The sequence below is a fragment of the Peromyscus eremicus genome, chromosome 3, assembly GCF_949786415.1.
Source record: "Peromyscus eremicus chromosome 3, PerEre_H2_v1, whole genome shotgun sequence".
In the NCBI taxonomy this organism is placed as follows: domain Eukaryota; kingdom Metazoa; phylum Chordata; class Mammalia; order Rodentia; family Cricetidae; genus Peromyscus; species Peromyscus eremicus.
Window position 1 is genome coordinate 81844260 of NC_081418.1, and position 25150 is coordinate 81869409.

The 25150-nt window shown below is 38.8% G+C and overlaps 2 gene segments (V, D, J or C); one reads left to right on the forward strand and one right to left on the reverse strand.

Annotated features, from left to right (window-relative positions):
* Nucleotides 1-7776: 7776 nt before the first annotated feature.
* On the forward strand, nucleotides 7777-8271 carry LOC131906357 (immunoglobulin kappa variable 1-39-like). The segment is given in 2 exon segments: nucleotides 7777-7825; nucleotides 7949-8271. Coding segments are annotated over 2 exon segments (372 nt in total).
* Nucleotides 8272-17343: 9072 nt separating this feature from the next.
* Nucleotides 17344-17918, reverse strand: LOC131906358 (Ig kappa chain V-IV region S107B-like). The segment is given in 2 exon segments: nucleotides 17344-17693; nucleotides 17870-17918. Coding segments are annotated over 2 exon segments (399 nt in total).
* Between the last annotated feature and the right edge of the window lie 7232 nt (nucleotides 17919-25150).

The window sequence follows — 25150 nt, forward strand, 5'->3', positions numbered from 1 at the left end:
TAACATCAGCACCTTGGAGTCTGAAGATGTTGCCACTTATTAGTATCAATGGTATTATAGTAACCCTCTTACAGTGTTGCAAGCTGTAAAATAACAACCCCCACCCCCAGGGAAGCAGAAGTGTGAGGATAGGAGGTCCCACGTGCTGCTCCTCATCTTTCTGCCTGCTGACAATTCTCAGTTGCAGTCAGGCTTTCAAAGTCACTGGAATATTTTGGAAAACAGAGCAAGGGAATCTCAGCTGTGACTGAATTTCCTTCTGCTGAGCCCATGGCACAGACATGATAATGACCTCAGAGTAATAACGGACTAGGAATATGGGACACTCCTGTGTGTCAGTGTGGTCATTTCAAGCAAGGATAACTTTAAATGTGATGTATGGGAGTTCTAAAGCAGTCCTTAGCTTTTTTAGGGGGGAAGGTGGGGGGTTAGTGTTGAGGAAAGTTGTTACCATAAAAACAAGAACATTGCTTTTCTCACAGAGCATATCTGATAGAGACTGTAGAACACTGGTCCTCAGACCTATCAGTGAATTCCACATTTTGGCTGGTGACACTCTCATCTTACTGTAAGGCCTTACTTGGTGAATCTTCCTTCTCTCTGTCCAATCATCTTCCTGATGATCTTGGTGGATATTGTATCTTCAATCATTGTTCTCATCCCAACTAAAGAGAAATCATTTTAGTAATATCTTCAATGATCCATATAAGATTACTGATCTCTGTTTAAAGGGATATTTACTTCAAAAAATAATCATAATATTTACATTTTAGTTCTTTCTCCATCTTCTTTTTTATTCTTCTTACTGGTAATTATAATTTTTTTTTTTTTTCAGTTTTTTGAGACAGGGTTTCTATGTGTAGCTTTGCGCCTTTCCTGGAACTCACTTGGTAGTCCAGGCTGGCCTTGAACTCACAGAGATCCGCCTGGCTCTGCCTCCCGAGTGCTGGGATTAAAGGCGTGCGCCACCACCGCCCGGCGGTAATTATAATTTAAAATGTGTTTTTAATTATTTACTCTTCACCAATTTCACTGATCTACATAATATGTCTTGGTTACATTCATCTCTCTACCTTCATTTACTCTCTTCCCATGCCACCACCTACTCCTACCACAAGATTCCCATCTCCTCATGATTTGTGTTTTGCTTTTTTCTTGTGACCCACCATGTTTCATCAGGGCAACAAACATTGGCATGAATATGAAGCTCTCTACCAAAGTATGAGTAGTTCACCAATGTCTACATCCATGAAGGTAATGCTTCCCCTTCCCGAGTAGCTCTCAATGATCATGAGCTTTTCTAGTCCATCTACTACTGAATGTTAATGAGCCCAGTATTGTGCAGACATCATGCAGACCACTGAAGCTCTTGTGTTGTCATAATTGCCATGTGTGTGCCATGTGTGTTCCTAGCCCATTTCCTCATTGTCTGGCTCTTACATTCTTTCTTCACCAACTTCTTCAGGTTCCCCATGCCTTAAAGTGGGTGGCATGGTGTTTGTTTTATGGCTGAGCACTCAGCAGTCACTTGCTTCAAACATCATAACCAGCCAGGCGGTGGTGGTGCACGCCTTTAATCCCAGCACTCCGGAGGCAGAGCCAGGCGGATCTCTGGAGTGAATCCAGGACAGGACAGGAACCAAAACTACACAGAGAAACCCCTGCCTTGAAAAACCAAAAAAAAAAAAAGGCTACACCTTTCTTTCTTTCTTTCTTTCTTTCTTTCTTTCTTTCTTTCCTTCCTTCCTTCCTTCCTTCCTTCTTTCCTTCCTTCCTTCCTTTCTTCCTTCTGTCTTTTCTCCCTTCCTTATTTATTTCCTTCCTTTTTCCTTTTCCTCCTCCTCTACTTCTTTGTCATCATGCATTTCTTTTTACATAGTGTGTAGTATAAAGATATACTGGAATCTTGCTTTCTACTAACTTCTATTTCATTTCATCTTTCCCTTCTTTGTATCAAATGGAAAAATAGTTCTCCCCCAGTCTCAAACACCCCTTTCTGTTTTGAAAAGAGAAAGGATCACTATCACCTGCAGGGCCAGCTCAATTGGCATCCATGCTAACCTTCACTAGCACCAGCAGAAGCCAAGAGCCTCTCCTTAGCTACTTATTCATGGCACAGCCAACCAGGCTCCTAGGATCCCAACTTGCTTCAGTGACATGAGTCTGGGACCTCTTAATCTCTCACAATAAGCAGAATGGAGCCTTAAAATGCCTCCAATGTCGTGATATTTTATTTGTGATGAAATGTGATATTTTATTTGTATGTTAATAAATAAAGTTGCCTGGAGATCAGAGGTCAAATAGCCATTAAGCAGAAGTCCGGTGGTAGTAGCACACGCCCTTAATCCAATCACATGGTAGGTGGAGTCTCTATGTGGTCAAGGACACAGCCAGGCATGGTGACATGAGCCCTTAATCCCAGTACCAACCATAGAGGCCTGGAGGTTTGTATAGACAGGCAGTGATGAGGAAGTCATGTGGCTGGGCTTACAGCCAATGAGAAGAAAGAACAGAAAGGCAATAAAAACACAAGTCAGGCAGGAAAAAACTCTCTCTGGGGAAGCTACTGCTGGTAGTAAGCTAAAGCTAGTCATGGCTGTTGCTCTGATCTCTTTGGCTATTTTCTCTGTATTTTACTCTGTGTTTCTTATTTACTAAGACTGTTTAGAATTTTGTCTACAATGAGCCATAAACAGAAGTCAGGAGGTGGTAGCACATGCCCTTAATCCAATCACATGGCAGGCAGAGCCTCTGTGTGGTCAAGGACACAGCCAAGCATGGTGACATTAGCCTTTAATCCCAGTACCAACCATAGAGACCTGGAGGCCTATGTAGACAAGCAGTGATGAGGAACTTATGTGGCTGGGCTTAGAGCCTATGAGAAGGCAGAACAGGAAGGCAATAAAAGCACAGGTCAGACAGGAAGAAGCTCTCTCTGTGGAAGCTACTGCATGGTGGTAAGCTAAGGTTAGTCGTGGCTATTCACTCTGATCTCTTTGGCTATTACCTCTGTATTTGGCTCTGTGTTTCTTATTTAATAAGACTGTTTAGAAATTCATGTACACTCCACTTACTAATGACAACAGAAATGTAGTATCCCATTCACACAGTTCTACAAAACAGAATAAAACCCCTTTCAGCTTCTCAGGACCCAGAGGCTTACTCATCAGAAGACGAATTGTGGTAAAGAGTTTGACTGAACTGTAACAGATTCTCTCAATATTTCTGCAGCAGACACAGGGCAGTTTTACTGATGGACCTTAAGCTGTCCCTTCCTGCAAGGAAATAAAGGAAATGTACAGATGGAGATATTGGGATAAGACAACCAGATGCCCCATCTTTGTGGCATCCTATGCAAAGGAGTGATTGAGAGCTGTGATTCAGATTTCTTAAACTGAGAATTGATCCTGGGTAGAACATCAATGGGCTTTTGAGAAAATATGCAGCACTTTAAGAATTCATATTTTCATAAATGTTTCAAATTCAGTGAGGAACAACAGCTCTACCCAAGAGTAAGCTTTCATCAGTGATGATCTGTCTTCATCTGGAAGAAGTAAATAATGAAATCAGAGTTGTCTGTCTTTCCTCTTGGGGTGGGGAATACTGATGATAGTATCTTTCTATGTATTTGTAGACTGTGCAGCACTGTGTAAATGGGTGTGTCTAACAAACAAACACTAATGAAACAAAGTTGTGAAGCTTTCAATTTACAGCAGAGTCTTCATTCTACTTCCTAAAATGTAAATTGAGAATTTGTACTCTAGTCTTTAAAATTTAGATTTTGGAAGTATACACAAACATGCAGACTAACACAGAGAGGTCCTGAACTATATTCATATAAACAACAATTCAACTTAATAATTAAAAAAATTATTTCAAGTAATTACATATTCAATACAACACTTCTGTTAGATTTTAAATGTTCAACACATCCTACCTTCTATTTTGTGGTGCCAATGTTTTTGCTTGACTCTTAGCTACAGCAGCAGTAGCAGCATCACCGAGGCACCACATCAACCAAGCTACCTAAAATAGCCTAAAATTTGTTGTAGAACCATGGAACAGCTTTATATTAGATAGCTTCAGCACAATACTGGGAAATGTAAGTTCTAATCATATATGTTTAGGGTTTTCAAAAAACTATGCATATTAACTTTATCCTTGGCTAATACTATTTCCAATCTACATAGTGTTATTTGAAGTAACTCAAATGTGCCTTGAAAATTTGTGTAGGGAATAATAACTTCTTTACTCCATTAACTAAGTTTAATATATTACAATCAATATTTCCTTACTGGTTTCAGAAAATCAGATTTTTTTTCCTGATACAGTCCAGGTTTCACATAGATGTGCCTGAACACAAACTTGCAGTAGAAGATGACCTTGAAATTCTGGCATTCCTGCTTCCTACTCTCAAGAGCTGGGACTAGAGGAGTGTACCAGTTCATGCCATGCTGGGCCTCTAACCAGGCGTAAAGTTTTAATAGTAGGCACGAAGTTCATAAATTAAGCTACTTTCAAAAAAATAGTTTCTTACCTCTTAGGAGCAAGAACTGAACTGCATATGAATGTGTCCTGCATATATTTATGCTTTATAGACTACACGTTATTCTCCTAATGCTGCTGATCATTCACAGGAAGAAAGAGTTGCAATTTTGGTTCATAAGTTTTGCTGAGTACATTACAATTACCATTAATGATTGTCCATATTTTTTCTGGGTTCCACATGGACAAAGGCCCAACCCTGTCCTCTTTCTAACAATTTCTCCAGCAGGAGGAGCCAATAACACATGTTTATCCAATCAAGACACCAGCCTTTGGACTGCTATCCAGTAACAGTAACTGTAACATTAGCGACAAGAGAAGTTTCCAGTTTCTGATTCACTTGCCATCCAGCATTTTTTCCCTAGTCCACCTCCACTTCTGTTAGAGTGGTCTGGGCACATTTTGTATTTATAGTTAGCCAGTGGGAACAAAAGGTCCTGATAATTCCTTGTTTTGTAGATAGAGAAAAGCCTGTCCTGGGACACTAGCCCTGAACAATTACCTTCCTGGACAGGAGGATTAGTATCATACCTGTTTCCTTTTACTTTCATCCATTGTAGTCTAGCGCAGAGCTGATGCAGCTGCTGGAGTGCAGATTCTTGTCACCTGAATGGAGGTTGCTGGTTAGCATCTTAAAAAGTTTCCAAAGTTGAGAATATAAAGGCCATAGGAAGAAATCTGTCAGTATGCCTGAGAGAAAACATTTGACATAATACAGCTGACATGGAATATCTCCACTTTGATTTCAAAGTATCATTATATGAATGGGAAAGACAGGCAAGGTGTGACTTTTCATTGGCTATTGAGACATCTCTTTTGGTATTTTTTTTCTATTTTGCATATTGCTAATGGTATGAATCTGTGGAAATGAATTCTTTTTTATTCTTTCAAGGCAGTTACTTCCAACAGTGGAATAAATTACTATTTTGATATATTCTGTATGTTTGTGGGCATAACATGGTTGCTTAACCAAAACATACATACATGGTATCAGTTTCTTAAGTATATTCATATTAATGGATATAATCAGGACATGGGGCATATATTTGTCTCTGCTGCAGACTTTTTGATATATCTCTCAAACAAAACACTATGACCACACACTCCAGTCACCTTTTTCTTTGACTTTTTAGGTCAACCAGTTTCTTAATGTATCCACTTATTCTTTTAGAGACAACTCAAAATGCTTATCATCCTTTCCAGGCCCTGTGTAGGTGCCATTCTAACCCTGACAGATCTCTGTCTCCTGTGGAGTAGTTGCCTGCACATGTTAAACTCTTTGCATTCAACCCTTCATGAAAACTCACACTAAGTCCACCATATCCTTACTCCCAGTGAAGACACAATCTGGACCCCAATATGGCTATAACTCCCTGTGTGTAGTTTCCACTTCACTTTCTTACATGCTTCTCTTACCACACAGCTTATATCCCTCTTCCTTGATCCTAAACAAAGAGATATGTTCTCTTAGTATCTGGAAGAGTTATGGTGCCTGTAGCCAGAAGTTTTTCTGTGTCCCACCTAGTCCACAGGCTCTCAGACCCAAGTAAAACACACATAGGCCTATATTAATTCAAACTTCATGGCCATGGCTCAAGCCTTTTGCTAGCTAGCTCTCATATGTTAAATTAGTCCATAATTATTTCTCTATGTATCACCACAAGTTCCGTGGATTTACCTGTATCCCATTACACATTGCTTCTTGGGCAGCTCCCTGGCGTCTCCCCCCATCTTCTTCATTTCTCTTTCTTTGCATTTCCTGCCTGCTTATCCACCCTATACTGCCTGCCTGGCTACTCGCCAATCAGCATTTTATTAAACCAGTGTTCAAAAGCATTATCCCACAGCAGGTGCCCATAGCATATGCAAGGTTAGCAACCACTGTACATTCAAAGACATGAATGATATTTCTAACATAAAACACCTATTACTTAAAGAAAATAATTTGTGTTAAAGAGGAAATGGAAATCAGATACAATAATCTGAAGCCTCATGGGAAGACTGGGCATAGATATAATTCTAGCCTAATCCAGGAAGAGAGATCACATCCACAGTTTGAAGGGGAGAAAACCTATGACTTTATCCAGCTTTCACAGTAATTCTTTAAAAACTGAACTGTCATAAATAGAGTAAAATAAGATTATGTGAAAAAAAAGTTAGTTATATGAGATCCTAACCTTTATAAACCATGTCTTCCAATATTATATTTTTATTCATATGGAAATCATCATGATCAAGAAGCTGCTTGGTGAGTTGTGGAGATCAGTCCGAATGTATACTCTAGGTTCAGGGAACATTTTGGAAAATGGGATAGAAAAATTCTAAGAGCCAAAGATCAGAAATTTTGCTCTGAGATTATATCTCCTAATAACATCAAAAGCTATATCTGCTAAATCTCACCAATATGTGTGCACAAATGTGAGCTGAACAAGGAGGATAACAATGAACCTGTCATACTGGTTGGGAAAATTTCATGATGTCTCAGTTCTTCCCAAAATCTACATACAACTGAATAAAGTTCATGGCAGAAGATGTGCTCCTCCCCAGGGAAGAGCACACCAATTGATTGTCTATGGCCAAACGGACATGTAACATGTGCATGTAACATTATACAGATCCAACAATGTTATTTAAGAATATATATATATATATATATATATATATATATGCAATAAAAATTAGTAAAAATAAAAAGAATTCAAAAATTTGAAGATGAGCAGGAACAGGTATTTGGGGGGTTTTAGAGGAAGGAAAGATAAAAGAGAAATAGTATAATTAAAATTCAATCTCACATATAAACAGGAAAGGAAAAAGATAAAGCTGAACCACCTCAATCACATCTATATAACTATGAAAGGACCCTGTAATAATTTGTCTACTGTTTAGAACTGTACCATATGTCATAGTCCCTGCCATTGAGGGAACTGGAACAAGAAATCCTATTTTGAAAATAATAGAAAAGAAAATAAGGTGCAATTCATAGACTGGACCTGCTCTTTGGTCTCCCAAGAGGAGCACATTCCCTACAAATGAACCTTTACTGCCTCTTTTGTCTGAGACATTAGAGGACCACAGGCATTTAAGCAATCACTGACCTGACCATCCCTGCAGCTGTGCCCAGACTTTGCTAATTTGCATGTGCCCAGAGCACAGCCCACTGCCCTGAGGACTTCTTCATAGTCAGGTCACACCCTGCTCAGGAGTCAACCTCACACAAGTCATAGCACAAACATGAGGGCCCCCACTCAGCTCCTGGGGTTGCTGCTGCTCTGGCTTAGAGGTAAGGAAAACAGCATTGCAAATGTATACAGCTGAGCGTGGTCTGTGCTAGCTGGTCTCTGGAAAAATCCTCTTATCACAGAATTAATTGCATGGGAATTTGTTTTCAATTTTCCAATCTCAGGAGCCAAATGTGATGTTCAGATGACCCAGTCTCCAGCCTCCTTGTCTGCATCTCTGGGAGAAAGTGTCACCATGACATGCCGGACTAGTCAGGATATTTACAGTGATTTAGCATGGTATCAGCAGAAAACAAGGGAACCTCCTAAGTTCCTGATCCGTGGTGCAAAAAACTTGGCAGATGGGGTCCCATCAAGGTTCAGTGGCAGTGGATCTGGCACACAGTATTATCTTAAAATCAGAAGCCTGCAGCCTGAAGACGTAGCAACTTATTACTGCCAACAGTATAGTGTTTTTCCTCCCACAGTGATTCAAGTCATAACATAAACCACCCAGGGAAGCAGAAGTGAGAGCCTAGACTGCCTTAATTTCTCTTTTTGTGTTCACTTCTGCTGACAGTATTTATCTTAGGCAGGATTCAAATGTCAATGTGATATTTTTGTATAGTGTTCATATAAACTTTTCTAAATCCTAAATTTCTGTCCTCTTCTCCAGCACTAGCATTAAAAATACAGAAGGCTTCTCATAACTTGCATGAAAAAGTATGATTTCTGAGTAGAGTTATGGCAATAGCTAAAATTCAAACAACAGATGTCAAAACACACACATACACACACACACACAGAGACAGAGACAGAGACAGACAGAGAGAGACAGAGAGAGAGACAGAGAGACAGAGACAGAGAGAGAGAGAGAAAGAGAAAGAAAGAGGGAGAAAAAGAGAGAGGGACAGATAGAGCATTAAAAGCACTGGCTACTCTACCAGAGGACTTTGATTCTCAGTACTTGCATGACTTCTAGTAACTGTCTGTAACTCTAGTTCCAGAGCATCTGAACCCCTATTCTGACCTCTGAATATATTGTCCTCATATGGTACACAAACATATGTGTTGGCAAAACAGCAATAAACATAAACCAAAAGTAAGTCTGAAATATTTGAAAATCTTAAGGGACTAGTATTCAGACAAAATGATATTGAGAAAAGATTATTCTTAGACTCTATAGTCCATTTTTAAATGAAAGTAAGTCTTCATGACCACAGGGTTGTCAGCTAGGGTGTAACTTGAATATTATATGTGTGGATGGGAGGAGGCTTTCCTCAGGTAACTTTTTGTTCATTTCTCTCCTTACTAGAAAGGCAAGTGTCTTGGTTACTTTATTATTACTGGAACAAAACGTTATGACCAAGGAAGTTTATAAAAGAAAACATTTAATATGAAGGCTCACAGTTCCAGGTTTGTCCATGACCAACATGGTGGGAAAGACCGGCAGCAGGAAAGTACACATGACACTGGAACAGGAGCTTAGAACCTGCATCTTTTTTGTTGTTGTTATTTTCAAGGCAAGGTTTCTCTGTGTAGCTTTGGAGCATGTCCTGAAACTCACTGTGTAGACCAAGCTGGCCTCAAACTCACAACAAACTGCCTACCTCCACCTTCCTAGTGCTGGAATTAAAGGTGTGTGTCACCATTGCCTGGCTCTAGAACCTGTATCTTTATCTGCAAGTGGCAAGCAGAGAGAGAATGGTTTGGAAATTTGAAACCTTAGAGGACACTGACCATAACACACCTCCTCCAACAAGGCCACACCTCTTAATCATTAGCAAACATCTATAAGTTGGGGGCCAAAGATTCATATGTGTGAGTCTATGGGGAAAATTTTTCATTAAAACCACCATAGCATGTACAATTTCTTAGACAGAACACTCTAGGGAAGGACCAAGTCAGAAAAGGACAGGTTAAGTGTATAGCTTAGCAACCTTGAACTCAGCTAGGCTTGAGTTACAGACACATCCCTTTCCAAAGAAAATACTTAGCATCTTGGAACTACAACTTCATCAAGCTGCATGCACACCACTCTCCAAACAAAGCAATCAGATCATTCTAACCCATGGTTCCATAGCAGCCTCTAGTATGGCTAATACACATGGAAAGATATAATGAAGTTGTCATTATACAATCCAACCTATAACTGATGTTGGGCACTAACCAGTGTCCTTAAAATAACACTTTATGGAAATCTTCCTATTTCTTGTCTTATGCATATGCATGATCTACAACATGTATGATTGCAATCAGAAACATCTGCATCCCCAGTAATGGGGTTAAAGGCATTCACAACCACAGACTGGCCATTTTACTGCAGTTTTGTTTTTTTTTTTTTAAATAATGTGCAGCATGGTGGAAATGGATGTGCCTAACAAGCACTAATACAAGAAAGTTGTAAATCTTTATATTTATAATAAATAGACTTCATTCTGTTACATAAAATATAGGTATAGTACATTGTATTATCTAGTTTTTAAATTTTAGAGTTTGGAGGTACAAACATATCTACATATACGCATATGCTGCAGTCCCCAACTGTGTTTTTACATACAATGAACCAACTGAGTAATTAAAAAAATATTCTGCCAGGCAGTGGTGGCACATGCCTTTAATCCAAGCACTTGGGAGGTAAAGCCAGGAGGATCTCTGCGAGTTCAAGGCCAGCTTGATCTACACAGTGAGATCTAGGAAAGGCACCAAAACTATACAGAGAAACCCTGTCTTGAGAAAAAAAAAAAAAAAAAAAACAACAAAACAAACAAAAAAATTCCAAGGCAGTAAATATTCAGTATGATCCTTCTCTCAGGTTTTAAATGTTTGCTTCTTTCTGCACTGTTGTTTATGGTGCCAGTGTTTCTGCTTGACCGTGAGGTGCAGCAGCAACAGCAGCAACACCACCCAGGCGTCCAAGTGACCATGGAGGAAACATCAGTACTCCACAATGAACCATATTATCTAAGCTACATGACAATAGACTACAATTTGTTACTGAAGGATGGATTGTTCTAAATTAGATGGCCTTGGCACAGCATTGTCAACTATAATTCCTGATAATATATATGCTTAGGGGTTTCCAAAGATTATATATATTAATTGTATTCTTGGTTAATACTTTTTCCAATCTATAGTTTATCTGAAGTAACTCAAATGTGGGTTGGGAATAATAAATTCTCTACTCCATTTACTTATGTAAGTATGTTTAATAAATTGTCATCAATATTTCCTAACCTGTTTCAAGTTAGATTTTTTTTCCTGATAAAGTCTGGGTCTCATGTAGCTCCGGCTGGAATCTCCAAAGAGCTGGAACTACAGGAATGCACCATCAGGCCAATTCAATGTTGGGGCTCTAACCCAAGGATCTTTTTTTTTTTTACAGTAGGCAAAAAGTTGTGATTAACATGCATCAAAACCCAATATTTTCTTACTTCTTAGTATCCAGTATTGTATTAATGATATATGTGTTCTGAGATATTTATGTGTGATAACCTATGTAGAATTCTCCCTAATTCTGATTATCATATTCACAGGAATAAATATTTCCAAGTTTGATTCATTAGTTTTCCTGAGCACGTTAAAATTTGCCATGAACTATTTTTTTACTTTTTTCTGGGCTCCACTTGGACAAAGAACCAACCATGACCTTATTTTAACAATCTCTCCAACAGTGGAGGCAATAATACATGTCAAGAACATGACAGTAATTCATTCAAGATCATCAACATTTGGGCACTCAGTCATTGTAGCAGTAGGGACAAGAGAAGTTTCTAGTTTCTGATTCACTTTGGTTCCAGCATTTTTCACTAGTCCTTGCCCATTTGGTAGGTGTGGTCTGGCTCATTTCTTTCCCACAGTCAGTAGAGGCTAGAAATCCTAATAATTCCTTGTGTTACAGATGGATAAAATCCTGTTCTAGGGCTCCAACCCCAAGCAATGATCTTCTTGGTTTGGAAGATCAGTGTCACATCTGTTCTCTTTTATATTGGCACTGACTTTAATCCAGAAGTGGTGCTGCTGCTGGATTGAATAACCTTATAACCTGAGTAGAGATTGCTGTTTAGCATCCCAAATACTTTCCAAAGTTGAAAATATAAGGAGCATAGGAAGAAATCATGTCAATCAATGACTTTGAAAAAAAAATATTCTACCTAATACACCTGACATTCTAATCTCCAGCCTGATCTCAAAGGATCATTATTGAAAGTGAAAAGACTAGCAAAGCATGGCATTTCATTAGCTACTGATAAGTCTCTTTTGTCCATTTTTACTACCTTGACTATTGATAATGGTATGAATCTATGGAAATGAATCCTTTTTCCCTGTGAGTTTTTCTCTGGTTTGGGAGATTGTCCACAGCTTCTTAAAATTGAGACACTAGGCCAAACCATCCCTATATCTGGGGCCATGAAGAAACTGGTTGTGAACCAATTTGTGTGTGAAATTCATGATCTCCAAAGCCTTGTCACTGTTGTGGAAAGATTCTGCAGGCTTGTGCTTTTTCCTCATTATATGAGTAGCACTTGATTTAATGTGTAGGTTCTCAGTTTCCTTCAAAAATCAATATATAGACCACACTCCAAGGACATTACTCATGGTATTACAATTAGACAAACCCTCTTACTGACAATGAGTTTTTCTCAGTATAATCTCACCCTTTAACACACTTCTATGGATAGTACATTAACCATCAGTTCAAGAATTAGATCTTTTGTGAACTGTATTGTTATTTTCTTTAAAGCAATGGCATGTACTAGAAAATGGGCTTTCTAGAAGAGTGTATGGACAGGGACAGGCTCAATTCTTTCCATTTTATCATATCTCATGTCCAATAATACCTGTAGAATTTTCTGAGAATGCAAGTTCTTAAAGGAGGTGAAGCTTGAGGTAGCCAGATGAACATGCCCAGAAATTGTGTCAATCCAACCTTAAACAGATGTGTCAATCATGAAGTCTTAATTCCAAGAGAATAAGACAAAATACGGTCTTCTCTGTTGATTCCTTCAGATGTGAGGCAGGTCCAGTGCATACAGAGACTGTCTTCCAGGAGATGCTTTCTTGACCTGGGATACGAGTAATAATGAATTTACCCCTTTTTGTCTGTGCAGAACAAACACACTCCATATAGTCACTGTATGTGTCAATGTTCTGTGCTTCTATGAAATGCACCAGAGAATGTGAAAGCCATTATGTGGTTGGGGTAAGTTAGGACAGATAATGAAAAGGTGAGAAATGATAACTGTCACTGAATATTTGCAAAAGGGTCACAAGTCAACTGAAATATAATTTTCATTGGCTGGTTGGAAATATTGCTCAGCAGTTAAGCACATATCATGTTCTTGTAGATGACTCAGGTTCAATTCTCAGCACTGACATGGTGGCTTGAAAACATTCCAGTTCCAGGAGATCCAGCATTTAACATACTGCACCGACTTCTGTGGGTACCAGACACACATACAGGCAAAATAATCGTATACACAAAAGACCAAATCTTTAAAACCTTATTGACAATCTTCAGTGATATTCAGCATAATACCCAAATGAAAACATTTCTACATCAACTGTATTTTTTCAAGGCAGTTGTTGTCAACTCAGAAAAAAAATTTCCGTTTTGATAAATTCTGTGTGTTTTTGAGCATTATTTTATTGCTCAGTCTAAACATAAAATATATGGTGTTAGTACATGAAAGATATTCATATTAATGGAGAGAAATAGAGCAGGGTGCATAAGGTTTCTCTATTGCAGATTCTTTAATATATCCATCAATGCAAAAATTATGACCACACACTTCAGAGTTACCCTTGTATTGGTTTTTCAAGCCAATTAGTTTCTGAACATATCCACCTACCTATCCTTTCTGACACTCTTCCTGTGTCTTATCATCATTTTCATTCCCGGAGTAGGTGTAAAATAACAAGGAAAACAGCAAGGGAATTCTATATTGAATATGATATAGACCAAATAAAGTGCAACTCACAAACTGATTCTGTTATTTGTTTTCCAAAGAGGAGCACATTCTCTGCTAATAAACCTTTACTGCATCTCTGATCTGACACATAAGTGAAACACAGGCCTTTAATGAGTCACTGACTTGGGCAGTCCAGTGGATGTCCCCAGCCATTGCTGATTTGCATGTGACCAGAGCACAGCCCAGTGCCCTGAGGTCTTCTTCATAGTCAGGTCACACCCTGTGCTGGAGTCAGCCTCACACATGTCACAGCACAGACATGAGGGCCTCCACTCTGCTCCTGGGGTTGCTGCTTCTCTGGCTTACAGGTAAGGATGTCAGCATTGGAAATGTGTTCATCTGAGTGTGGTCACTGCTGCCTCATCTCTGGGAAGTCTTCACCTAATAGGATTAATTGTGTGGGAATTTGTTTTCAATTTTCCAATCTCAGGTGCCAGATGTGAAATCCAGATGACCCAGTCTCCAGCCTCCCTGTCTGCATCTCTGAGAGAAGTATCACCATGACATGCCGGGCAAGTCACCAGTCACTTGCTTCAAACACCATAACCAGCCAGTCGGTGGTGGTGCACACCTTTAATCCCAGCACTCAGGAGGCAGAGCCAGACCAATTTCTGTGAGTTTGAGGCCAGCCTGGTCTACAGAGCAAGATCCAGGACAGGTACCAAAACTACACAGAGAAACCCAGTCTCAAAAAACAAACAAACAAACGAACAAACGAACAAAAACAAAAAAGAAAACAACCATCATGACCATCCATCAGTCTCTGTGTTAATTACTATTCAATGAAGAGGATGACTTCTTTTATTAAGGCTGGCTATTGTATTAGTCTAAAATTGATTCATTAATTCAACAAAGAAAGATACAGCCAAAATTATAATCATTTTAAATGATGGATGATTTAATTCCTTCAATCAGTCACTACCATGTGATCTAGTCCACATACTCCCTGTCTGTATCTCTCAAAGATAGAGTCACCATCACTGCTGGAGCAAATTAGAGTATTAGTAATATATTAGAGCTGCATCAGCAGAACTTAAGAAAGCTCCCAACTTCTGCTCTACTATTTTCATATCTACTTTACCATATGGTATACAAGCTAGGCTCAGTGTCAGTGGATTTGGGATAGATTTCACTCACTATAAGTATCTAATATTCTGAAGGAATTGTAACTTATTACTGTCAATAGTACTATGTGCTACCATCTACCAATGATATAGCTCATGATATAAACCATTCAGATCAGCAGATATTGAGGCTCAGATGTCAAAGCTGCTTCTCCCAGCATCCCTACAATCTAATAATGTTTTCAAGTACAGATAGGCTTTGAAGTTCATGGGGAAACTTGGGTGGGAAATTTCAATAAGATTCCTCTGTTTGCAACTGTATTTCTTCTCTCTTAACCCAGCAGCACAGGTATCAGGCCAGTCTCATTCAAAACATCACAGTCCCAGTCCTGTGTTGAGAGTTCTTACTGCTTGCACATGTTTTAGCTCACTCCCTGACACAGAATATTCCATATCTTCCAAAGTTTTCAGTTGCAGATTTGACATTGAGGTATTTGAACATTTTGGAGCTAGTTTTTGTATTATTGAAAGATAGGAATCTGCCGGGCGGTGGTGGCACACGCCTTTAATCCCAGCACTCGGGAGGCAGAGCCAGGCGGATCTCTGTGAGTTTGAGGCCAGCCTGGACTACCAAGTGAGTCCCAGGAAAGGCGCAAAGGTACACAGAGAAACCCTGTCTCGAAAAACCAAAAAAAAAAAAAAAAAGAAACATAGGAATCTAGTTTCATCTTCTGTATGTGTACATCAGTTTTCTCCCCAAGAACCATGTTTTGATGACACTTTTTTTTCCTTTTTTGTTCATTTGTTGTGGGATTGTGTTTTCCTATGATTGTCAAACAGTTGACTTTAATTGCTTTGACATAATCTGAGTATTCAGCAGCTAAAGACGCTTGCCACCAAGCTGAAATCTGAGTTCAATCCCTGTAATACACAGGGTAAAGAATTAACTCCAGAATATTGTCCAATGACTTCTATGTGTGTCCTCACAAATACACTAAAATAAATATAAATAAATAAATGTAAATGAATAATATAATACCCATTCATTAGTTTTCTGTTGCCTTAGTACTTTCATTAATCGTAGTGTGCTTCAGAGATTCTCCATTAGAATAGAATGATAATAACATATATGACTCCCAGGAACTATTTCTTCTTTGGAGAGAAGAGAATATCAAGTTTAAATTAACAGGACAGTTTCAGAGAAATGGTCGGTTAATGAAAGTGAGAAGACACAGGAGGATGGACACTACTTTTAGTAGGAAGATAGATACAATTTAACTTTAATAAGCAAATTCCTGAACGAGAACAACCTGCCAGAGAAGACCCTGAGATGAGTGAAGGTAGCAGAAACCAGGTGCAAAGGCTCCTGGAGAACTCTAGTAAAATAACTGAGGGGAGGAGCCTGCTGCACTTTCCTTGAACAAACAGAACCAAGTTCAGAATAAACAAATGTTGTCCAACTAGATTACTAGAAGGAGAGCATTGAAGTACCCAGGGATACCATGGAGACACTAAGGTACCCCAAAATGCACCTGACATTGTAGAGAAGTACTTGAAGCACTCTGTGGACTACTGAATGTTACCATTTGAGATCAACTTGTAAACACGGGGATTTTCTGTGACTGTAAGAATAAAGGTGTGAGGCCTACCAGAGTCCCCATGTATGCCACAGACAATGAAGTCTTCCTGCTGGTGAATCCATGCTCACCGGTCGCTAGATCAGAGATTGAATGTGCTGAAGTATCATCACAGCATTTCATCATATAAAACACCTAGGAGGGAGGATCTGAGAAGATTCAGGGCAGGAGAAACCATGAGAAAAATTTATTGTATAAATGAGCAAATAAATAAATACATAAATACATAATTAAATAAGTAAGCTAGTCCATAGTGTGCTATCGTTCACAGAAACTAGTGTTTCATAGAATCACTTTAATGCTGTACCCACCAGTGCCCTGCAGAGATAGCCTGTTGACATGCCCTGCTGTCTACTTGTAATGTTATTCTATCCCAAGACATGGGGTGATTCCAACTTCTTCATAGCCAGGAAAAAAAGATACTGAAGCCACCTAGTCACACAGCTGGAGACACTGATGGACCTGTCCAAACCTGCCTTACTTAAAACTGCAGGGAAACTTAGTAGTCTGAGAAGCCTCACATCCCAGTAGGTGAACAAAATTCACACTCCCAGAAACCAAAGTTGCTGGGACACCTGTAAGCATTGCTGGTGTTAATTATAATTTAAAAAGAATTACATAGACAAACACAGTTTTGTTGACCCTGATCCCTACCCAATTTACTGTAGCCAGGTACCTTCCAGGCACATTTCCATGAGGAAATCTTTCATCATAAACACAACCAATATAAGTGGTGGAGGTAAAAGAATTTACCAGATTCATATAAAATTTTTAGATATGAGAAGCATTAAAATATGTAAAAGTATATATCTCTAAACAACATTAATAATACCTTAAAGAAAATTTGGGAGATCCTGCCACATGTCAACCAAACTCTTGGCCACATTTCATCTCTAGGAGGAAGCAGCTAGGCCCAAGGAAGCAAAGGTTTTTGTCCCAGTCTGTAGCACTGTGAGGGTGGGCTACTACTCCCCTGCTGACAGTAGTAAGTGGCAGCATCATCATCTTGCACGCAGCTGATTGTGAGAGAATAAGAAGTCCCAGACCCACTGCCAATGAAGTTACCTACGACTCCGGCAGCCAGAAAGGATGTGCTATAAACCAGGAGCTTAGGGGAGGCTCCTGGCTTCTGCTGGTACCAGTGGAAGTAATTGGAGCTTACACTTGAGCTGGCACTGCAGGTGATAGTGACCTTCTCCCCCCTGGATGCAGCCATGGATGCTGGATACTGGTTGAGCACAATTTCTCCTTTGGACACTATGATCAGAGGGAAGTGAGGAAAAGAAAGAGATGTTAGTAGACATAGAGAGATAAACATAACTTCATACCTCCCAATATTTAGAAGAAAGAGAATGAGAATTTTTTATCTTAGACTCAAACTCCCCAGGGAAAGGGATTGTGTATTCTGAACTCAAAACCCTCCCCTCTCTTACCTGTGACACTGATTAGTAGGAGGCTGACAATTGGCACCTGAAAATCCATTGTGCTTTCTAATCTCAGTCTCAGGCTAATTACTGCTCTTTTCATAAGTACGTCTCTTTAAAACAATTGTGAACCATTTGTGGTTTCTGAGGAGGAAGTATGCAAATAGCAAGATATAGTCTTGATGTTCTTGTTTTATAAACCCATGTGGTTCTTTATTAGGGCAAACCTAGAATATACTTAGTTGTAGATATTACACAGATGAGGAAGAAAATCCTCTTTTTTCTTTTCTTCTTTTGTCATGTATAGTTCTGACCCAGAGTAATGACCATTTATTTATGTGAAGCCTGACTTAACTTGCCTCTAAGCAAGGCCAAAACTACTGAGCAGTTTGAGGCTTAACTCATCCATGGTAAAACTGTGTTGATGATGACTGTTTATAAAGTTTTCAGAGAACTTTTAGATCAATTATTTGCTTCCTGATTTTTTGGAAGCCACTCAGCTGTGACCTGCACTTGGAAAACAGCATTAAACTATGTGTCATAGAACCTGAGTGTGCTCAAAGACATCAAAGTGTGTGATATAGAACGTGAGTGTGCTCACAGACATCAAAGTGTGTGACATGGAACCTGGGTGTGCTCACAGACATCAAAGTGTGTGACATGGAACCTGGGTATGCTCACAGACATCAAAGTGTGTGACATGGAACCTGGGTATGCTCACAGACATCAAAGTGTGTGATGTGAAAACTGGGTGTGCTCACAGACATTAAAATGTATGACATGGAACCTGGGTGTGCTCATAGACATTAAAGTGTGTGACATGGAACCCGGGTGTGCCCACAGACATTTCTGCAATAGTCAACACAGATACCATCAACAGGAGAGTAGAAAAAATAGTAACCCACCGCAGTAAAAAGGATAGAAATACATGTACTGATTTTGTAAACTCTCATTTGTTCAGAATTGTACCTCATGTTGGATTTAAGAGAACCCTAGGTTGTATGTTCATGAAGATGCACTTATCTGAAAAAGCACCATTCTCAATATGCACCCTGCTTTGTTACTGTTTTCTTTTCTGTCATATTATTATCTGGAAATATCTGAACACACTTATCAAATAAATTATATTTTAGTTATTAAAGAAGGACAGCTCCTGAGTCTGAAAATTTGTGTATAATTTTAATCAAAAAATTGAAGGTATTTTTGAGCAAATTTAGTTATGTTCTTCTAAACTTTGAAGTTAAGAAGAATCCATGAAGAAGTTGGGGTTCTCCCAAGATCTTCCTTAAAAAAGAGAACTCCCTTTCCTCCCATCATAAAAGACTTCTTTCATTGTGTATTAAAGATTAGATAAAACAATAGTGAGAATTTGTGAATAGATATGCACATTGAGAGACAGTGACCTAAGATTTATTGAAATCAAATTGTAACATATGCTTTTCTGAGCACTCAATTCTAAGTAAATGACTTCTTTCAAGATAACCTGTGGTCTCATCTTTCATTGTTTATGGTTAGTAATTAGTAGCTAGTCTTATTCTCTCTTAAGAATAAAAAAAAACTTTCATTATTCTTCTGAAGACTGTTTTTATATTTCAGCAGTAATGGCACTAAATTATCTTTTGTGTTATCTAAAACAAGTAAATCAGTACATTAATCAAAGAGCCTCCTTGTAGATAACAGATAGGATATCTCCTTCAGGTCAGACCTTAAATTAGGTTTTGGTCCTCAAGAGAACCCCAAAAGCACAATAATTTTCTTGGACCTACTGAGAATGAGAGACATCCAGTCTTGTATTTTAATTTGTTTAAATTTATTTATTTTACTGTATGTATATGTATGTTTTGTCTGTATGTATATATGTGCACCACATGGATGTTTGGTGCCCTGGGAATTTAGAAGAGGGCCGCACATCCGATGGAATTGATGTTACCAGTTGTGAGTCATCATGTGAATGTTGACATGTGAACCTGGGTCTTCTACAAGGGCAAGAAATGCTCCTAACTGCTAATCCATCTTTCCATCCTGTGGGACATCCACTCCAATCAGCTATGGTACTCTGACTATAACAAACTACCAGTGGATATGGATCCTACTGAACAGAGGAGACTGTTGCTAGAAGTCAGAGTTCTAGGACAACCTTGTTCCCCTGGACAGTGGATTGCTGAATCTCCAGTTTCAGTAGGCTAACTGTGGGTGTAGTCAGTTCCAAGAGAACTCTAAAAGAAGTAAGCAGAGACTTGGAGATTTTCCTGGGGGCCTAGCTGATCAAGAACCAAGAGACTGCTTGTTTTCTAGTTACAATGGTTGCAACTCCAGGGCTGGTGATATTGAATTGAAAGATACATGTTAATGGTGCCCTCTGCTGGTAAGATTGGCAAAATGAAAACAGGGTTGGGTATTGTCTGTTGGGGAATCTAGAGGAAGAGCTGCATTCACAGTGATCAGTGCCAGATACTAGTGTGCTTATGCTTAAAAGTCCAAAAAAATGTGCTTATGTTGTGTAGTGGGAAGTTTTTATGTGTCCCACAACTGTTCTGTCCCAAACAAACACACAGAGACTTATATTAATTACAAGCTGATTGGTCTATGGCTCACACTTATTACTAAATAGCTCTTTTATCTTAAATTAACCCATTTTTTAAATCAATGTATCACCACATCTCTCATGGCTTTATCTGTTTTCTATTGCGTGTTGCTTCTCAGGTGGCATCTTTCAGAGTCTCCACTGACCCCATCCTTTTTCTTCCTGTATCTCTCTTCTATTTCTCACCTGTCTATCTCCTATCTTGCTATAAGTTAAAGCAGCTTTATTTATTAACCAGTGGGAGCAACACATATTCACAGCATATAGAAAGACATCTCACATCAATGTTGAAAAACCCAGAATGGAATTATTCTTTCTTCCCAGCAGTCAGAGGTATAAGGAAGAATAATGTCTACACAGTCACACACATATATATTCCAATTTTTGTCATAATTAATTAAAGAAACATTAATAAGAGAGTGTTAAACATAGCTGCAAACATGTCAAAAGTGCATTTCCAGATTCATAGATACTACCTTCTCTCTGTCTTACAATGAGGTTACTACCAGATAAAATAATGTAGAACTTTTTATACTAACAAGGGTACAAAGTCATTTAATATAAAGCCATAATACATCAAAGTATAGAATATGCTATTAAAAGGAGTCCACTCTATTGATATTGATGTTGCCCTTAGTGATCACATGGCTGCCCCTGAGTTAAACATTGTCACTGCTACTCAGCATCAAGGGAAAGAACTGATACCATACAACAAGGTACAGAAAAGATAAATACTTTAATTTACAATCAATTTTCTATTAGAAATACATTATTTGGGTCACCGTATGAAGGCAAAAAGTTACTCTGCTGAACTGAGGACCATGAAATCCCACAGAGGACAGCAGGACACTAGAAGTTGTGGGATAAGTGTTGATGACTTTTACTGAATTTTAATTATACTATCTTCCATTACATCTTCATTATGTCATATTCAAGAATGGATGAATAAATGAGTGAATCTCTTGTAACTGGCCCTGTAGATCACCTGGTAAAATCAGAAGACCTTCTGGCTTTCATTGGCACTCAATTCTAAGTAGCTAGAATGAGGAATCAGACCATCATCTTTTGAGCTAAACTGTTTTGTTCCACAGCCTAATGGACACTGTATTGTCACAAAAAGAAAATGGAAATAGCTACTCTCTGTTGGATGTCTCTTTAATTGAATTGAAACTGAACTCACTCTTTGGAGACTTCCCTGAGATTCTCCTCTATTTTGGATTCCCAGAGGTGAGATATATTTCCAAGAGAAGATTATGGCTCTACAATCAACACTTAAACTTTTTACATATCTAAATTTGGATCCCTTTTATTATCTTATCGGTAATTTTTGTCATCAGTTTCATTGTGAATAAGATTCTTTCATAATTACTTTTTATTTTTGAAATTATAATATAATCACATGATTTTCTCCCTGATTTTTCTTTCCTACAGACACTATGATTTACCCTCCTTGAATATACAAACCTTAGTTTGTATGAACTAAGCACTTTGTGTACTGAAACACCTCAACTGCCCTAAATCTCATGTTCATGTATATTCATTCTGTCAGTTCTGTTTCTTCAAAAGAAACTTGAGCAACAGAATCCCTTTTAATGTAGGTCCAAGATATTTTTCCATCCACATTTGTATTTTCTTGACAGCAAATGGGAAATTTCGGAGGGATAGAAAGAGAGCTGGTGACTCTTCATCAGCATGATGTACCCTCTTACCACTAAACATGTAATGCTGTGTGCAGTGTTGACGGTGTACAGCATCGTCATACATGAAGTAGAATCTCTCCAGCAAAGAAGAGAAGGTTTGTTTAAGTATGCACTCTATATGGCCTCACTACATCCCTGCTTTCCACAAAGTCAAGGTCAAGACAAACTACACTTAAACTTAAGGAATATGGTATAGCATAGAGGGAAGTAGAGGAAGAATCCAGGGGAGAGGATCACAATCTTTCTTGTTGGAGACAAGTAATCCTTGGAGTCCTGGAATGACTTTCAGTTTTGTGTTATACAAATTCCTCTTTTAGAGTTGGGGGATGAAGCAGATACTTTATTTTTCATTATTTTATTTTATGTCTCTGTGTGTTTTACATGCATGTATGTCTATGTACCACATTCATGTAGTGCCAACAAGTCCAGAAAAGGGTGTTGGATATCCTGGTTTGGGAGTTACAGATGGTTGTGAGCTGCCTTGTGGATGTTAGCAGCTCAAGTTAGGACTTCTGGAAGAATGGCCAAAGATCTGAACTGCTGAGCATCTTTCTAGAGCTAGAATCAGAGGTTTTGTTGGAGTCTCCACCATCACTATTCACCCTACATACTGAGGAACTGTTAGTAAACAGCAGAAGAGAGGGTTTTATATCATAGTTTGATTGAAAATAAGAACTCCAAACCAGAACATCGTTGCAGCCTATTGAGTAGTTGTGTGAGAATGAACCCTGAAGATTTTCCAGTGAATGATCTACTAAAGCCACACCCTTAAGAAACACTCTGGAGATACTGAAATGGCTCTGCTGGTAAAAACCATTAACCACCAACCTCGAACACCTAAGTTCAATCCCTGTGACTTATATGGTAGAAATAGAGAACTACTTCCCTCATGTTGTCCTCTGACTTACACACACACACACATACACACACACACACACACACCACCACCACCACCACCAACAACAACAACAAATGTTTTTTTTTAATATTTATTTTTTCATCACAATGTATATGAGTATTTTGCCAGCTTCTATGTCTATGCACAACATGTGTGCCTGGTGCATCTGGAGGCCAGAAGATAGTTATGGTTCCAATTGAACTGGAGTTACAGATGGTAGAGTGCCATCATGTGTGTGCTGGGAATCCAATGAGTGGTCTTAACTGCTGAGAATTGCCTCCATCCCCTGTTAATAGAATATTTTTTTAAAGAAACAATGTTATTTTTGTATATTGACATCAAAAGATTCAGTATAGCACACAAAATAACTGTGCTGAGAGGTTATCACAAATGATTTGAAATTCATTTGTGTTCTTGATAAGAGTATTCTAATATTATTTCAAAGGGAACAATTCCTTACAGAAGTGCTGTAAGTAAAGACACACTTAGCCAGGCTATGGTAGTGCATACTGTAATCCCAGAACTTGGGAGACAGAGGCAGATGGATCTCTGAGTTCAAGACCAACCTAGTCTACACTGTGAAGTCCAGGACAGCCAGAAATACTCAGAGAGACCCTATGCTAAAATAAAGATAAGAAAGAAAGAAAGAAAGAAAGAAAGAAAGAAAGAAAGAAAGAAAGAAAGAAAGAAAGAAAAGAGAAACACTAGTTAGTAATTAGAGGTGAAACCACTTTCTAATATTTAGTGTGGGTTTTTTAAAAATTGGTGTTGTACCTCATCCTAATACAATGAAGAAATTGACTTCATACCTGAATTTGTATCCATTGCAATGTTGAAAAATGTGCCAAAATATCTTTTGTAATAAAATCCACCATTGTCAGAAATAATCTGCCACAAAATCTGCAATATTCTGGCCAGGCTTGGGACACCTGTATATGGCTCAGCTGTATTATTAAGATAAAACAGCATTACAGCTGTGCCCAGCCCTGCCCAGGCTCTGATGATTGTTGTGTGTGTACTGTGCTCACTGAGAACTTCTTAATAGTCTGGTCATACTCTGTCTATACTTCAGTCAACATCATGCCACAGCAGAGACATGAAGGCTCCCTCTCAACTTTTAGTGTTCATGCTGTTCTGGATCCAATGTAAGGAAGGACTACTATGCAAATTCATTTGGCCCTTTGTAATCAGTGCTAAGAGAAAATACAGAGAAATCATTTCTATCATTATGAACAACGTATATTGGTTGCATGTTTCCAATCTCAGGCACGATGACTGGCATCCAAATGACCCAATCTCCATCCTCCTTGACTTCATCTCTAGAGACAGAGTCATGATTCCTTACTTGCAGGGCAAGTAAGGACATTGGTAATTGGTTAGCCTTGTATAAACAGAAACCACAGAAAGCTCCTAAACTCTTACTATATCTTGCATCTGGTTTGGAATTTGGAGTTCCTTCAAGGGTCAGTGGCAGTGTATCTGGGACAGATTTCACTCTCACCATTCACAGCCTGCATCCTGAAGATGTTGCTTCTTAATACTGTCAAAAGTATTGTTGCATCCCTCCCAAAGTAACACAAGCCAAGACATAAACTACTGAATGATGCAAGAGAGTTCTAACAGCAGAGAATTCTGTGCATAATAAATCCATGCCCACCAATGAAAGAAATGAATTAGATTTCATCAGGTTTTTGGATTTTATGTGTAGGATAGTCATTGTCATTGATGGAAATATAGCCAAAGGACATGCACAGTAACTGGAAGTGTTCTTGGGGCCACAGAATGGAGCCTGTACTTTGTAGACAAACCAGTGATCTTCCTTTTTTCCTTGGGCCCTCTGAAATGACTTGGTCTGTGCTGAGCCAATGACATGTGCTTAGGCAAACCCACAGCTGTGCCCAGCCTCTACTCAGGTCCTACTAATTTAATTTTCCCAAGGATACAGACCAGTGCCCAGAAAATTCCATAATAGCTTGATCATACTGTTCAGTACTCAGTCCAAGCCAGAACACAGCATGCATAAGAGTGCCGACGATCAGCCACAGGACTCTGACTACTCTGATTTTCAGACATTAGACAGTGGCACTGGGGAGTTTAGCATCCAGGTA